Source organism: Rosa rugosa, chromosome 2 (genome assembly GCF_958449725.1).
Source record: "Rosa rugosa chromosome 2, drRosRugo1.1, whole genome shotgun sequence".
NCBI classification, from domain to species: domain Eukaryota; kingdom Viridiplantae; phylum Streptophyta; class Magnoliopsida; order Rosales; family Rosaceae; genus Rosa; species Rosa rugosa.
This window is the reverse complement of record NC_084821.1, coordinates 38,891,351-38,907,580: the sequence shown is the minus strand read 5'-3', so window position 1 is coordinate 38,907,580 and position 16,230 is coordinate 38,891,351. Positions and strand designations below refer to the sequence as shown.

At 39.6% G+C, this 16,230-nt stretch overlaps 2 protein-coding genes across 2 annotated transcripts; one reads left to right on the top strand and one right to left on the bottom strand.

Annotated features, from left to right (window-relative positions):
* Window positions 1-5,535: 5,535 nt before the first annotated feature.
* On the bottom strand, window positions 5,536-7,445 carry LOC133729079 (uncharacterized). The gene is made up of 2 exons (XM_062156551.1): window positions 6,090-7,445; window positions 5,536-5,778 (listed from the first exon to the last, which is right to left on the bottom strand). Exons 1-2 carry the CDS (start codon window positions 7,249-7,251, stop codon window positions 5,741-5,743), a joined length of 1,200 nt encoding a protein of 399 aa, XP_062012535.1. The 5' UTR covers window positions 7,252-7,445; the 3' UTR covers window positions 5,536-5,740.
* A 108-nt stretch (window positions 7,446-7,553) lies between these two features.
* LOC133730722 (uncharacterized) lies at window positions 7,554-12,340 on the top strand. The gene is made up of 7 exons (XM_062158260.1): window positions 7,554-7,903; window positions 8,225-8,411; window positions 8,499-8,726; window positions 8,815-9,047; window positions 9,131-9,258; window positions 11,597-12,196; window positions 12,282-12,340. Exons 1-7 carry the CDS (start codon window positions 7,644-7,646, stop codon window positions 12,338-12,340), a joined length of 1,695 nt encoding a protein of 564 aa, XP_062014244.1. The 5' UTR covers window positions 7,554-7,643.
* The last annotated feature ends 3,890 nt before the right edge of the window (window positions 12,341-16,230 follow it).

The following is a 16,230-nucleotide window of genomic DNA, read 5'->3' as shown; positions in this document are numbered from 1 at the left end:
ACAATATATGTATCTGGCCAAGTAACTGACTACGTAACTGATTATGTAACTGCAAACTCAATGCTAACCTTCTTATTTTTTCAACAGAATTTAAACATCAGAAATGGCAAGAACAAAAAGAAAAGAAAGGGAACCAAGCGATGATGACGAAGACTACCAAGAGGTGGAATCAGAAGATGAAGAACACGATCGAACGATACACAGAAAGAAGAATTCGAAGAAGAGCTTGAAGAAATAAAAAAAAAGGAGACAGGAAGAAACAGAAGAAGAAGAACCATCACTGAAGAAGATTCTCAAGAAGAGCTTGAAATAAAAAAAAAAAAAGACAGGAAGAAACAGAAGAAGAAGAAAAAGTAGAACAATCACCAAACAAGGGTTCCTCTTTGGTGCTGTTTCAAAAAACTGAAGCAGCACCAAAGAGGAAGAGAAATGTGAAACCAGGACATGTGCAGTACAGGTGCACATTAATAAGTTTCTTGAACACAATTAAAGATAATAAGAAGAATCTCAGTGCAAGAACATTAGATTTGCTCAGGCAGTCACCATTTGGAAATATTGTCGATGCATTCCATGGTGGCTACATAGAGGAGAAGTCAGCCAAGAAATCTGATGATTTCATTACACTCCTCCTGCAGGCCTACGACCATGAAACTGACCTCTTCTTCTTTGGAAAGAAGAAATTCAGGATCTCGACAAGAGATATTTCAAAGATCTTAGGAATGCCAGAAAAAGGTGACTTGGTCCCAAAGACTTCTGAGGGTGCATATCAGTCCGACTTTGTCCAGCAGTTTTTTTCAAACACAGCGAGAATTAACAAGAAAGCCGTGGAGAAAGCTCTGCAAGATGCGCTGAAAGACAATCCAACAACAGAGGATGGGATTGAGAAGAAGGACAAAAATGTGGCAAGATTAATCTTGCTGGACTTGTCAATCAAGTTTCTGTTCCCAAACGCAGGAGGAACAATTTCATGGGACTACGTCAAAGCCTGCGAAAATTTGGATAAGATCGGATCTTATGACTGGGCAAGGGAAGTTGGAAGCTTCTTAAAAAAGTCTATAAAGACTTTGAAAAAGAAAAAGGAGTCAAGCAGCCCATATGGTAATACGGGGGGCTGCGTTCTGATAATACTGGTAAGTTACTGTCAGACTGAAATGTAACTGGTCAAGTCACTAATCAAGACAAACTGCATGTCATTCGTCAAGTCACTATGACTAATTTTTTTTTGTTTTTTGTGCAAGCAGTATTGGTTCTGTCAAAAGACTGGAAAAATCAAGCCAATATCTGGAAGGGAGAACGAAGATCATGGGATGAGAAAATGGGACATCCAGAAGCTGATACAGAATTGGACAAGTTTTAACAGCTTGAAAAAACTAGAGGTATTTTCTTCTCTGTCAAAGTAGTTGTCACTAGCCAAGTAACTGGCCAAGTAACTATCTTGGTTAAAAGTCACCGATTAAGTCACTATCACACTGCATGTCAATGGCCAATTCACACTTCATGTCACTGGCCTTCATAACTGTTGTAAACATGTCATTGCTCATGTCACATAGCATGTCACTGACATATTGAATATGTTTCTTTCAGAAAATCTTTGAAAACCTGAAGGAGGATAGAGAGGAATCAGAATCCGAGGAAGAGGAGAATAGATCAGATGAAGCAAAGACAGTTCCGGAAGGAGAGGAAAAAGGAACTGATGATCAGAATTGTGAAAACAAAGAAGATAACGTACAAGTTGAGGTGGCTGAACAGGAAACAACTTCAGAAAAAAACAAGTGGGAGAAAGAGCTTCAGAAAAAGGAGGAGGAGATAAGATATATCAATGTGGAGAAAGATAATTTGAAGACAAAACTGAACGAAAAGGAACAGGAACTAAGGAAAATCACGGAGGACATGATGAATCTGGAGGAACGAAATGCTACACTTGTGACCGAGAATTTCTGCCTTGCATCATCGGTGAAGGAGTTAGAGATAAAATTGAAGGAATTGGAGCAAATGTTGAGCCAAAAGACTCACACCTCAACAGCAGCTTAGCAGCACAGCTCCCCACCACCTACCTCTGCAGAAGAAAAAAATGAATCAAATGGAGCTGCATCTAAGGCTGCTGAAAACGCAGAAAATAAAGATCAATCGACTGTTGAGGAAGCTCAGTCCCATGGCATCTGCACAGTCGAAGAATGTGCAGCAGCAGCAGCAATTCAATCTCCACCTCACTGCACAGTGCAAGAAGAAACTCAATCGACAACTCCATCGCAAAAGGACTCACTGTTCCAGAGCCCCACAGTCTGCATGCTCACAGTCGAAGAAATGAAAAAACAACCTGACATGTTTCAGATAGTGAAAAGTCCTGTAGCTGCGCGTGGCCTTCCACTTTGTACGTTGAGCCCAGAGAAAGAGCAGAAGACACCAGAGGAGAACAAAAAAGGCGAGTTAACAATGCGCCTTACAGAGCAACATTCTGGTGAAACTGTATCATCAATGGGTCTCTACTCTTACGTTGTGAGATTAAAGAATAGGAGAAGAATACAGAAAAAGGACTCAAGAGAAAATAGAATTATGAAGATCTTTTCTTAATCATATTGATATGCTTTGGTACAACTTATATACAGGATGGATGATAGCACGATCCACAATTATAGGGCTATCTTTAGTAAAACAAATCAACCAAATCAATCAGCTAATTACATCAGTTTCCTAATAACATGGAAATTCTAATCACACACAATCTCTTTCCTTAATACTCCCCCTCAAGTTGGAGTGTATATTGATTACACCCAACTTGTCCAACAGTGTAGTGAACTGTTTCGAACTCAAAGGCTTGGTGAACAAGTCTGCTAGTTGTTCCTTTGTTCGAACATGTACAGTCTTGACTAGTCCTCTCTGTACCTTCTCACGCACCACATGGCAGTCGATCTCTATGTGTTTTGTGCGTTCATGAAACACAGGATTGGATGCTATGTGGATTGCAGCCTGATTATCACAAAATAGTTTGACTGCATGTGTAAGTCCAACGTTCAAATCCTTCAATATGCTTCGCAGCCACGTTATCTCGCAGCATATCGTGGCCATGGACCTGTACTCCGCCTCTGCACTTGAACGTGACACAGTTCCTTGTTTCTTTGTCTTCCAAGATATGGGCGCATTACCAAGGAAAATGCAATAACCAGTTGTAGACCTCCTTGTGTCTTTACATCGTGCCCAATCTGCATCACAAAATGCTTTGAGCTCCAATGATCCTGTAGAAGGCAAGAGAATTCCTTGTCCCGGTGTTTGCTTGATATATCTCAAAACCTTGTATGCAGCATCCAAGTGAGGTTGTCTTGGTTTATCCATAAATTGGCTCAGAATGTGTACAGCATAGACGAGGTCTGGTCTTGTGATGGTCAGGTATATGAGCCTGCCAACTAATCTTCGATATTGAGAAGCATCTTGCAACAAAGCTCCCTCTCCTTGCGTCAATGCCAAGTTGTGTTCAACTGGAAACCGAGACGGCTTAGCACCAAGAAAACCTGCATCTTCCAGTACTTCGAGCGCATACTTTCTTTGGCATAAAACAATCCCTTGCTTGGACCTCGCCACCTCTATTCCGAGAAAATATCGTAGCTGCCCCATGTCCTTCAGCTTAAACTGATTTGATAAAAACTGTTTAGTTTCTTCAATGTCATGCAAGCTATTTCCCGCCAATATAACATCATCAACATAAACTAATAATGCAGTGAACTTTCCTTGAGTGTTTCGGACGAACAATGAATAATCAGACCATGATTGCTTGAACCCGGCAGCTTTGAGAGCCGTGGAGAGCTTTAAAAACCACTGCCTCGATGCCTGTTTTAAGCCGTACAATGATTTATGCAGCTTGCACACTCGAGTCTCCCCCTTTCGTCCGAAACCGGGAGGCAATTGCATATACACATCTTCAAAAAGATCACCATTAAGGAAGGCATTGTTGACATCTAATTGATGAAGATGCCAACCTTGAATAGCTGCAAGGCTCAGTAGGACACGGACGGTGGTGAGCTTGGCTACCGGGGCAAAAGTTTCTCGGTAGTCGACTCCTTCGACTTGACTATAACCTTTAGCCACCAATCGTGCCTTGTATCTTTCAACAGTACCGTCGGGATTGTATTTGATCTTGTAAACCCATTTACAACCAATGGGTTTCTTGTGAGCAGGAAGTGGCACCAAACTCCATGTTTTGTTAGCCTGAAGTGCCTGTATTTCTGCGTTCATGGCCTGTCGCCATTGTGGTGATAGAATAGCCTGTGAAAAAGAGCTGGGTTCTCTTGCAATAGTAATTTTGGCAGTAAAGACTCGATGGTTAGGAGAAAGACGGTCATATGATAAAACATGGGAAAGAGAATGATTTGTACCTGAAGGAATGACTTCGTTCGAGGAAGAGGATGAAACGGTACGTGAGGGGAGAGCTGCTTCAATATGAAAGTCTTGCAATGTAGTGGGAACTCTGGTGGAACGAGTAGACCTTCGTGGTGGTGGTTCTGTTGGCCGTGGTGATGAAGAAGGTATAGGTTGGGATGGTGAAGATGGTGAGGAAAGATAGTCAACTGTGTTTGGTAAGTTTGGAGAAGTGGATGGAAGATTGTCAGCGGAAGAGATGGGAAGAGAAGATGGGGGAGGGTCCAGGTAATTTGTGGAGAGTGAGTCAGGAATGGGAAGTGATTGACTTGGTGTAGAAGATATGGAAGGATCTACATGATTTGTGGAAGAGGAATCATCAAGGTGTAGTGATGTGGGCAAAGAAGGAAAGACATGATTAGGAGATGCAATATCAGTGGAGATTGAAGGTATGGAGATATCAGAGGGATTTTTATAAGGAAATTCTGTTTCAAAGAAGGTGACATCCCGAGATATTATCACTTTCTTTTCCCTTAAGCTATAAACCCTATATCCCTTTTGACCATGAGGATACCCAAGAAAAATGCACTCAGTGGAACGTGGGTCAAATTTGGTGGGTCGAAGTGGATGAGTGGAGACGAAACAACGACAACCAAAAACACGTAAATGAGAATAAGTTGGAATTTTATGGAAGAGTTTCTCAAATGGAGTTTTCCCTTCAAGGAGTGGTGTTGGTGTCCTGTTTATGAGATAAGTGGCAGTTAAGATAGCATCCCCCCAGAATTGTTTAGGCAAGTGGGCTTGAAAGAGTAGAGAACGTGCAACATTTAGTAGGTGTTTGTGTTTGCGCTCAGCCACGCCATTTTGTTGTGGCGTGTTCACACAACTAGTTTGGTGCACAATACCCTTGGAAGAATAAAACTGTGTGCACTTGAATTCTGGACCATTATCACTCCTAACTACTTTCACTCTTTTTCCAAATTGATTCTCGACTAAGTTGACAAAGTGAATAAGTAGATTTCGTGTTTCAGATTTGTGTTTCATGAGATAGATCCAAGTGCATCGTGAATAATCATCAACAATAGTTAAGAAATATTGCGCCCTAGAAATGGATGGTACATGATAACCCCCCCAAATGTCAACATGAATCAAATCGAAGCAAGAATCACTGGAAGAAATACTTAATGAAAAGGGTTTCCTAGTCTGTTTAGCTAGAGGACAAATTGAACAGTTACTTGCATCGCAAGATTTATTGGCAAGAAATGGAAATAATCGAACAACTTTGTTGGATGGATGGCCTAGCCTTTGATGCCATAGGTCTTGTGTTTTGGTGCTCACCACATTGCACGTTCCTTTCCTTGGCAGATTGAGGCAGTAAAGTCCCTCACTCTCAGTTCCCGTCCCAATCATCTTCCCTGATCGTAGGTCCTGTATAAAACAAACTTGTTTGAGAAAGATAGTGATGTAAAATGAGTCAAAGGCAAGTTTGCTGATAGAAATGAGGTTGAGATAAAACAATGGGACACAAAGAACATTGTGAAGGACAAAGTCTGGGGTAAATATCACAGTTCCAATATGAGAAACTTGTAATGAAGTTCCATCAGGCAATTTCACAGAACGATTATACACGAGTTTGGAAGATGTAAGGGAAGCAGAATCACAGACTATATGATCACTAGCACCACTATCTAAGATCCATGTTGTTTCTTTACCACATCTTGAGAGTGCAAACACTTTACCTGAGAGCTCTTCATAGTTAGGAAGATTACCAACTAAATTGGCTGAGGTCTGCTTGCTTGTATTCAACATTTCCAGCAATTGATTGTTGTCACTTGTAGCTCCTGTTGTAGTCTGGATTTTGTTTAGTAGACCCAGCATCTGTTGGCACTCATTTTGTGATAATGGGAAATTGTTGACTTCTTCATTTGATGAGGCTGCATGATTAACTCTTGCACGCCCTTGACTGCCCTCCATGGAGTTCTTCCTTCTTCGACAGTATTCATAAGTGTGGCCTTTCCAACCGCAATAGGTACACTTTAGATGTGCCCTGCAATTTTTAGTGTTATGGTTTGTCATACCACACTTCTCGCATTTCACATCACTATCAGCATGATTAGGAGCTCGGCCAAATTTCTTAATTGAGAATGCAGACGCCTCAGCTGGTGCAACTGCTTTGCTATTGGAAGCCTCTGCTTGTTTCTCATGTCTCAGGGCCATAGCATAGGCCTTGTTCACAGTGGGAAGCGGATCCAGACCGATTATGTTGCTGCGGACAGTAGCGTAGTTTTCGTTAAGACCCATAAGGAATTTCATTGTTTTCTGTGTCTCCATGTAACTCTTCACTTCGGTGGCAGTATCACAAGTGTAGGCAGGAAAGCCACAAAGTGAGTCTTTCTCATCCCACAACCCTTTCAGCTTGGTGAAGAACGAGGTGACTGAGAGAGTGCCTTGTTCACAATCATGTATAGCATTTTCTATGTGAAATAATTGAACCGTATTAGTATGAGAAAACCTTTCCTGTAGTTCAAGCCACATACTTCTTGCATTTTTACAATGAATTACACTTCCTGATATCTCCTTCGACATAGCTCCCAGTAGCCAAGTCTTAACAAGTGTGTCACATCGATCCCATTGCTGTTGTTCTTCAGGGTTGTGTGTCGGCCTCTTGAGAGTGCCATCAACAAGGCCTTTCTTGTTTTTGATTGTGAGTGCCATACTCATGGACTGGACCCAATTTGTGTAGTTGTCTTCCACCAATGGCTGCGACACAAGAACAGCTCCGGGTTGATCCGAATGGTGGAGGTAAAGAGGATGATTTGATTTCTCCCATGGTTCAGAAACCTTCTGTGAAGCGGAACCTTTGTTTTCGTCTGCCGGTTTCAGAACTTCGTCTCCTCCCATGGGGTATGAGTTTGAGATGTGTGTTTGTGATTTCTTGCTTCGTCTTGCGTCTCAGAGTCGATGCTCTGATACCATCAAGAGAAAATAGAATTATGAAGATCTTTTCTTAATCATATTGATATGCTTTGGTACAACTTATATACAGGATGGATGATAGCACGATCCACAATTATAGGGCTATCTTTAGTAAAACAAATCAACCAAATCAATCAGCTAATTACATCAGTTTCCTAATAACATGGAAATTCTAATCACACACAATCTCTTTCCTTAATAAGGACAACATTTACTGGTGGGGGGATGTGAAAGCAAAACGAAAGAAGAAAGCAAAGGAGATTGAAGAGAGATTGAAAGAGGCTGAAAAGAAAGAAAAAGAAGAAAAAGAAAAGAAGATGAAGGCCTCACTGCCAGAGGCTGAAATTAAAAGGATAGAACAGATGGTAGCACAACAGAAGTTGGACGATGTACCAGAGGATGTTCTGGAAGCAATAAGACAGATGGACGCTGCAGAAAATGCACAAATCAATAAAGAGCAAGAAGAGAAACAGCTACCTCCTGAGGTCGTAGACTGGGAGGAGAGCAAAGTATACAATTTTATGGACCAGGACACAAAGAGAAGAGTCCAGAAATACTGGCAAAATGCACCATCAGGGTAATGCTTTAATTAAGTTAAAATTCTATTTTAAACTTATTGTAACTGGCCAAGTAACTGTTTATGTAACTATCAAAGTAACTGGCCAAGACGAAAGTTCTATTTTAAACTTATTGTCACTGGCCAAGTCATTGTCCATGTAACTGACAAAGTAACTGGCCAAGTAAAGTCGCTGGCCAAGTCACTGTCCATGTAACTGTGGAAGTCACTGGCCAACGAGTTGGGCAAGTGAAGTCACTGGCCAGGCCAAGTCATTGGCCATGTGATTGTTAAATAAACGACATCACTATCTATGTTATTTACACTATTCATTCTTTGCAGAGTATACTTCTGGGATGGAAGACAGTATGGAGCACAAGTTTCAAGACAGGATTTAAAAGACATGATCATGGACGAACCGATAGCAAGCAATTGCATCGAATGTTATGGAATTCTCTTGACTGATCAGTTGTTGGAGAAAGAATCACAAGGCTTGGATGTCCCAACTTTTATGAATCCCTTGTGCTGGGTAAGTAGTGGAACGATTATCAATCTACAATCAAAGCAAATAATTCTTAATTGATAATAACTTGTCTTCTTTTTTTCTTACAAACAGAATTCTGCAGAAAATTTGACGGTGTATTATGTACATCTGTACCTCTGCGAACCACTGTTCCAGAATCTGGCAAGATCCAACTATATATTCTTCCCAATCTCACATGAATCAGGATTTCATCATACACTGCTCATTTTTGACAAGGAATTAAAGAACTGGTCCCACTGTGATTCAAAAAGACCGAAAAAATCATCAACTGGAAAATCCTTTAAAAATGTACAAAAAATGGTATGGAACACTTTCGTCATACTAATTTCATATATTTAATTTAAGCAGAAAGCATATTATTGATTATGTTGCGATGTTGGAAATGCAGGTTGACATGGTAGAACTTTGGATGACAGCAGTAAAAGAACAAGCCGATGACATGCTGGAACAGGGATGCAGAATGAAATTTGATGAAAAGAACAGTTCAGAAGAAGAACTGAAAATGATGGAAGTTCTATTGACTGAAACCGAGAGAGAAAGCATAAAGTGGATCAAGAATAACTATAAAACAAAAATGGCAGTGACAGAACTCAAAGACAACCCTCAGCAAGGAGAAGATTCGTAAGTACACAGCTCTTTAAAAATGTCAATATAATCATTATAAAGTTCAAATTCATTTACTTCAATTTTTATATGATGAACAGATTGGATTGCGGACTTTTTGTAATGTACACAATGGAGAAAATTTCGAAAAAAGGGAGAGTTCCAAAGAAGCTCACAAAGGATGATATTTTGAAGTTTAGAGCTCATGTTGTAAAGTCATTTGCAGAAAGTAGGCACAGCTGGAACTCAACACATGAAGAATCGTAGAAATTTGTTCAGGGAATAGGATAGGTTATATAGTTTTTTCGAATTGATTCATCATATATATCCATTCATTTGTTCAATCGGAATTTCAATTTTTTAATATTTTCTTGCAGATATTGCTTCAGTATATAAAAGTTTGTTTGATATGATCTTCTGAAACGAATTCATGTACTTAGGTACCTTTTAAAGTAAGTAACTGGCTAAGTTACAGAGACACTGAATGTCACTGGAAATGGCAACCTGTATGTCATAGACCAAGTCACTGGTCAAGTCACTGTACGTCTCAAGTAACTGGCAATGTCACTGACAACGTAATTGCCCAAGTAACTAGCCTAGACACTAAACGAGTCAATCAATAAGTCTACAAATCTTATAGCAAGACACTGAACAAGTAATCAGCCATGATTTGGCAAAAATAATTGTAAAAGGTAATGTCATGAGCCAATACATAAAGCAAGTAATTGTAAAAAAATTCATGTCCTTATGTAGCCTATAAAGTAACTGGCCAAGTCACTGGCAAAGTAACTGTAAAAAAATTCATGTCCTTATGTACCCTATAAAGTAACTGGCCAAGTCACTGGCCAAGTCACTGGCAAAGTAACTGACAAAGTCACTCACTAGCAAAAGACAAGACATTACCAAACTGATCTTTTTATTTTTAAATGCAGCGTGCCGCTGCACCGCGACTGCAGCGTTCCGCTGCACAACAACAAACAAAGTTTAAGTTTCAATTAAAAATCTGTAAAAGCTAATGTCATGAACCAATACATAAAGCAAGTAACTGTAAAAAAAATTCATGTCCTTATATACCCTATAAAGTAACTGGCCAAGTCACTGGCCAAGTAACTTTAAAAACTAATGTCATGAGCCAATAAATAGAACAAGTACCTGTAAAAATTAAAGTCACTGCTTATGTCACTTTCTATGTTTTAAATTACCTATCTAACCATTCAACTACAAGTAAACTGCCAGTGGCAGTTATCTAACCCGAGCGCGACTATTTCTCTTGGTTCATTTTCACAATTTCAAAACTCAGAGAAACTTTATACGATTTTTGCCCTAAACTCAGAGAAACTGCTCAAAGATTTTCTCTCCGGCTAAAACAGCGGACAACGACTGCTTTCCTCCACCGTGAACGGTGGGTAAGCAAGAGTGATTCACCGACTAAGCCCCAAATTCTAGGGTTCTACAAATTTACCGAAAATTTACCGGTAACTTCCTCCTCCTTCTTTCATATAATTTCGATTTGAATAGCTTGCGTTTTGTTTGAATTAGAAAAGACATATTTCAATTACATGTGGAGTCTCATCAGAAAATGAATTTGCATGCGACATTTGTTTGAATTACATGTGGAATCTGATGAGAAAATGGTGAGACTTGTTTAAATTACATGCGGAATCTAATGAGAGAAAATGATGATTTCTGTTTGAATTACATGTGGAATTTGATGACAAAATGAATTTCCATGTTAGTTTTGTTTGAATTACATGTGGGATGATGCGAGAAAATTTCAGCATTTTGTCATTGTTCAATGTCTTTGTCACTGCCCATGTCGCTGCACTGGTCACTGGCTATGGTCATGTAACTGTTCATGTCACTATCATAAACATGTGCATAAATATGTCACTGGTTAAGTAACTGTCAAAAATAACTATTGAATTCTAATTTTCTTAACTGTTTACAGGATTTTTTTTAAAAAGTTCGAGGAATGGACCAACTAAAAAGAAAACAAAGTGAGGAATCTGGAGAAGAACAATCTGAAGGACAAAGTCCAGAAGAAACAATTGCGGAAAAGTTGAAAGTGATAAAATGGAAGAAACTGAAAGAGAGAAAAAAGCGAAAGCAGAAAACTGAAGATGAAGAAGAATCAAGTGAAGATGAGGAAGGAACAACTGGAGATGAAGAAGAATCTGATGAAGAACAAGTCCGGCGTAACAAGACGAAGAAGGATAAAAAGAAGAAAACTGGAAAGCAGAAAAGAAGAAAACCGGAAGGAACTGAAGATGAAGAACAATCTAATGAAGAACAAGTCCGCAGTAAGAAGAAGAATAAGATTAAAAAGGAGAAAAGAAGAAAAAGGGAAGAAAATGAAGATGAAGAAGAAGTTCGTGCAAAGAAGAAGAAGAAAATGGATAAAAGGAAGACAAAAAAAGAGAGTACAAAGAAGAAGGAAGAAACTGACGAGGAAGAAGATACAAAGGATGATGAAGAGGAAAAAGTCCCAGGGAAAAGGAAAAGATATGTAAAAGAGGGTTATGTGCAGTATCGCTGCACAATGCTTGCTTTTCTGAAAACAATTGCAGAAAACAAAAATAACCTGACTGAAGGTACTTTAGAGCTGCTGCAGAAAACACCCTTTGCAACACTGATAGATGCATTCCATGGAGGTTCAATTAAAGAAAATGATGCAAAGAAATCAGATGATTTAATCACACTTCTGCTACAAGCATACAACAGTGACACATACCTTTTTGTGTTTGGGAACAAGAAATTCAGAATGTCAACAAGTGATATATCTATGATTTTAGGAGTGCCGGCATCCGGGTTATCAGTACCAAAGACCAAAGAGGGGGCATACAAATCTGAGTTCGTGACTAAATACTTTGACAAAAAGCAGAGGATCAACAAGGCGGCTGCAGAGGAAGCTTTGAAGAAGGCATTGGCAGAAACTCCAGAAACAGGGGATGAAAAAACGAAACGGGACAGAAATGTTGCCGTATTAGTACTCTTGAACCTTTTCATCAAACTCCTGTTCCCAAACTCTGGAGGAACAATATCTTGGGACTCTATAAGAGTATGTGAAGAGGTGGAAAGTCTGGGAAAATATAGCTGGGCAAAGGAAGTTGGCGACTTCCTTAAAAAATCAATTAAACGAAAGGCAAAAGAATCCCAAAACATGGCAGGTTGCGTGATATTGGTGATGGTAAATTCCCGTAACTTGTTAAAAATTTGTTTATGCATCATTTTGCTGTCGTATGCTGTTGTAAGTACAAAAACTAGATCAGTGTCATGTCACTGTTAAGGTCACTGGACAAGTAACTGGCTAGGTCACTGTTAATGTTACTGTCAAGTTTATGTCACTGACAATGTCACTGTTTATGTATTTGCATATGTCATTGGTTATGTTTGTGATATTCATATGGGTAAGCAGCTGTTTGAAAAATAACTAACTAGTTTTCTATTTTTATTTTTTATTTTCCAAACAGTATTGGTTTTGCCACAAGACGGGAGTAGTGCCGCCAATCTCTGGAAGAGAAACCGAAAAACACGGAATAAGAAAGTGGCAATTAAAGACCCTGATAGAAAAAAAAGGGGATTTCAACACCATGGGAAAGTTGAAGGTATGTTAATTTGATGTAGATAAACTAGGTCAATGGTCTTGTCACTGGGTCTTGTCACTTGCTCAGTGACCTGGTCTTGGTCAGGTCACTGACCAAGTCATTGACTATGTCACTGCTCATGTTATTGTTATATTTTCATGTCACAGTGCATGTATCTTTGCATGTCTATGATTGTGTTGTTGTTTTATTTCTGTCACTGCTTATGTCACTGACAACTTTTGTAATTTTGTTTCAGAAAATCTTTGATAAAGTTAAAGAAGATGCAGAGGAAGAAGATTCTGAGTCTAATACAGACACAGAAAGTAAAGAAAAAAAGAATGATGGGCAAGAAGATAATGTTGAAAATAGAACCAGTGGAAACATTAAGGATGAGAAGATGGAGACAGAGATAGGGAAGACCAATGAAAAGAAGAACGAATTACAGAGAAAGCTGGAGGGAAAGGAAGAAGAGCTAAGTGCTTTGAAAAAAGAAGTTGAGGAGAAAGAAAAGGAAATTGGCAGAATAAAAGAAGAGAATTGAATGAGGATGTGTTATTGGAAAATGAGGTGCTGAAAATTGAGAAAGCCTCACTAATTAACAGAGTGAAGCACTTGGAGGGCATAGTGATGGCACTAAATGAGAAGTTTGAGTCGCCAATAGCACGTCCAGGTGATGACAACGACTCAACTCCTCCTCCCCCACCACCTAGTTTCCCTCCGCCAAAATCAAAGGCCCCTCAGGACAAGCCAACTGACAGCAAGCACTCCAAAAACACAAAATCTCAAGGTGGTAGTCAGGGAACTCAATCAGAACCTGCCTGCTCCACAGCAAGCGCATCTGAGATGGCATCTGCGGAACCTCACTCAACCGACCAAGGACATCAGTCACCACTTCAATGCCTTGCCCAAGCAGCTGCACAGATTCATTCACCAACCTCTCCTGAGGTTAAATTGAGAATGACGGAAGATGCTTGCTCATCGAATACTACTTGGGTTAATGCATTGTTTGTGTTTCCACCTCCGGGAGTGTTTCAAACTCCACCTCCAAGAAAAGTCAGTTTGGAAGATATGCAAGCAGAGCCAAACAAGTATCAGATCATTATATCACCAGAGGTTCAGCCTGTTTTTGACGTCGAACCAGTCAATTACATTTCTCCTACAGAACAGATGACAAGAGCTGAGTTCATCAAGCCAATTTTAGAGGAGATATCAGGGCAGGACTCAGAATCTATTGGCCTCTATTGTTATGTGGTTAGGACGAAGAGAAAGGAGAGAGTACAAAAAACACATCATATTTTCTGGTGGGACGAGGTGAAAGAGCAAAGGCAGAGGGCGAAAATGACCAGAATCACAGCACAGGAAAAGAAAAAAGGACAGACAGCTGAACAGAAGCCACAGAAGGAAGTGATACATGATTTGACGATTAATGTGGATGACGAGGAACAAACAGAAAAAAACGAAATTGAAGTGATAGATTGGCAAAAACGACAACTGTACAACCTACTTGACAGCCCAACTAAAAGCAAATTACAGAAGTACTGGAACAAGGCAGAACAAAGGTAATGTTTCATGTTACAGCTCACAAGATAGTGACTTAACTTGCCATGTAGCTGTCTGAGTCACTGGACAAGTCACTGTCCAGATCATGGCAATTGCCATGTAGCTGGCCTAGTCACTGGTCAAGTCACTGTCCAGATCATGGCAATTGCCATGTAGCTGGCCAAGTCACTGTCCAGATCATGGCAATTGCCATGTAGCTGGCCTAGTCACTGTCCAGATCATGGCAATTGCCATGTAGCTGGCTAAGTCACTGATCAAGTCACTGTCCAGATCATGGCAATTGCCATGTAGCTGGCCAAGTCACTGTCCAGATCATTGGCAAGTGAAAAGTAACTGGCTAAGTCACAGGACTAACAACGTTCTATGTTATGCAGCGTATTATTCTGGGAGGGAAAAGAGCCTGGAAGCGAAATCACAAGGGCAGATGTCAAAATGTTCATAAGCGATCAATCAATAGCAAACAACTGGATTGATTGCTATGGGGAAATGTTGAAGGATGAACTGCAAAACGAAAGTTCACAAAGTTTGGGAAGATCTGCTTTTATGCATAGCATGTGTTGGGTAAGTATGATGAGCACTTTCTCATAAACATTGAATCCTTATCTCTCATTCTTTGTTTATTTATAACTCGTTCTATGTATTTCTTTCTTTCTTTTTTTTTAAATAGTATTCGACAATACATTTAACTGTGAGGAAACCTCCATCAATACTTGTGTGAGCCGCTGTTCCAAAACATGGGAAAATGCAGCATGCTTTTCTTCCCAATTACCCATAATGAAGAATTTCACCACACGCTCTTGGTCTTTGACAAGGACATACCGCAATGGCTGCATTTTGATTCAATGAAACCAAGAAGAGCAAGAACAGGGGAGTGCTTTAAAAGTATAAAAAAATTGGTAAGAAACTTCTTACTGACCATGTAACTTACCATGTAACTATCACTCACTAATCTGTTAAAAACTACAGGTTGAAATGGTCGAGCTGTGGATGAGAGCAGTGAAAGATCAAGCAGATGATATGCTGCAGCAAGGCTGCCGAATGAAATTTGACAAGAGTCAAAGCACTCACACAAAATTAAAGATGGTTGAAAGTATTTTGAGCGATGACGAAATAAGAACAATAAGCTGGATAAAGGAAAATTATGATGGTGGAAGGATCCCTTTGAACCATGCCAGAATCTGCCCCCAACAAGACCAAGGATCGTAAGTCTATATTCAAAAATTTAAAATGATAACTTTACTGTTACTAAGTTGGTCAAAATCATTAACTTGAAATTTTTAATTGTCAACAGATTAGATTGCGGACCTTTTGTAATGTATTACATGGACAGAATGGCAAAAGAGGAGAAGCTGCCAAACAAAGTCACCAAAGCTCAGATGATGAAGTTCAAAGCTCAAATATTCAAAAAATTTGCAGAACATAAGCAGAGCTGGAACTCAGCAAATTAAGAATTTTAGAAATTTGTTTGTTTAGTTCAGAATTTCAGAAATTTGTTGTTTAGTTCAGACTATGACTTCTATGGATCTTTTTATTCAAGATTAATGCATCTTCTGAATTCATAGGGCAAGTCACTGACTATGTAAATATGAAGGCCGCATATAATTGAAAGTGTCATTGTTAAATTCACTACTGCCCATTATGTAACTGCTTAAGTCACTGGCCAAGTAAAAAGAAAACTGAATGTCATTGGCCAAGTCACTAGGCAAGTTACTGTAAAACTCAAGTAACTGACCAAGTCACTGATAATGTAGCTGACCATGTAACTGACCATGTAACTTACAATATATGTAACTGACCATGTAACTGAACATGTAACTAAGCATGTAGCTGAATATGTAACTGGACAAAAAACATTAAAACTATAAGTCATTAGAGAAGTCACAGCCAAAATGATATTCCTATTTCAGTTTGCAGCGTGCCGCTGCACCGCAACGGCAGCGTTCCGCTGCCAATTAATAAACCAAAGTTGTTGTAGCTACTTCATTTTTTAATTTTCATTAATATTTGCAGCGTGCCGCTGCACCGCAACGGCAGCGTTCCGCTGCCAATGACCAAAT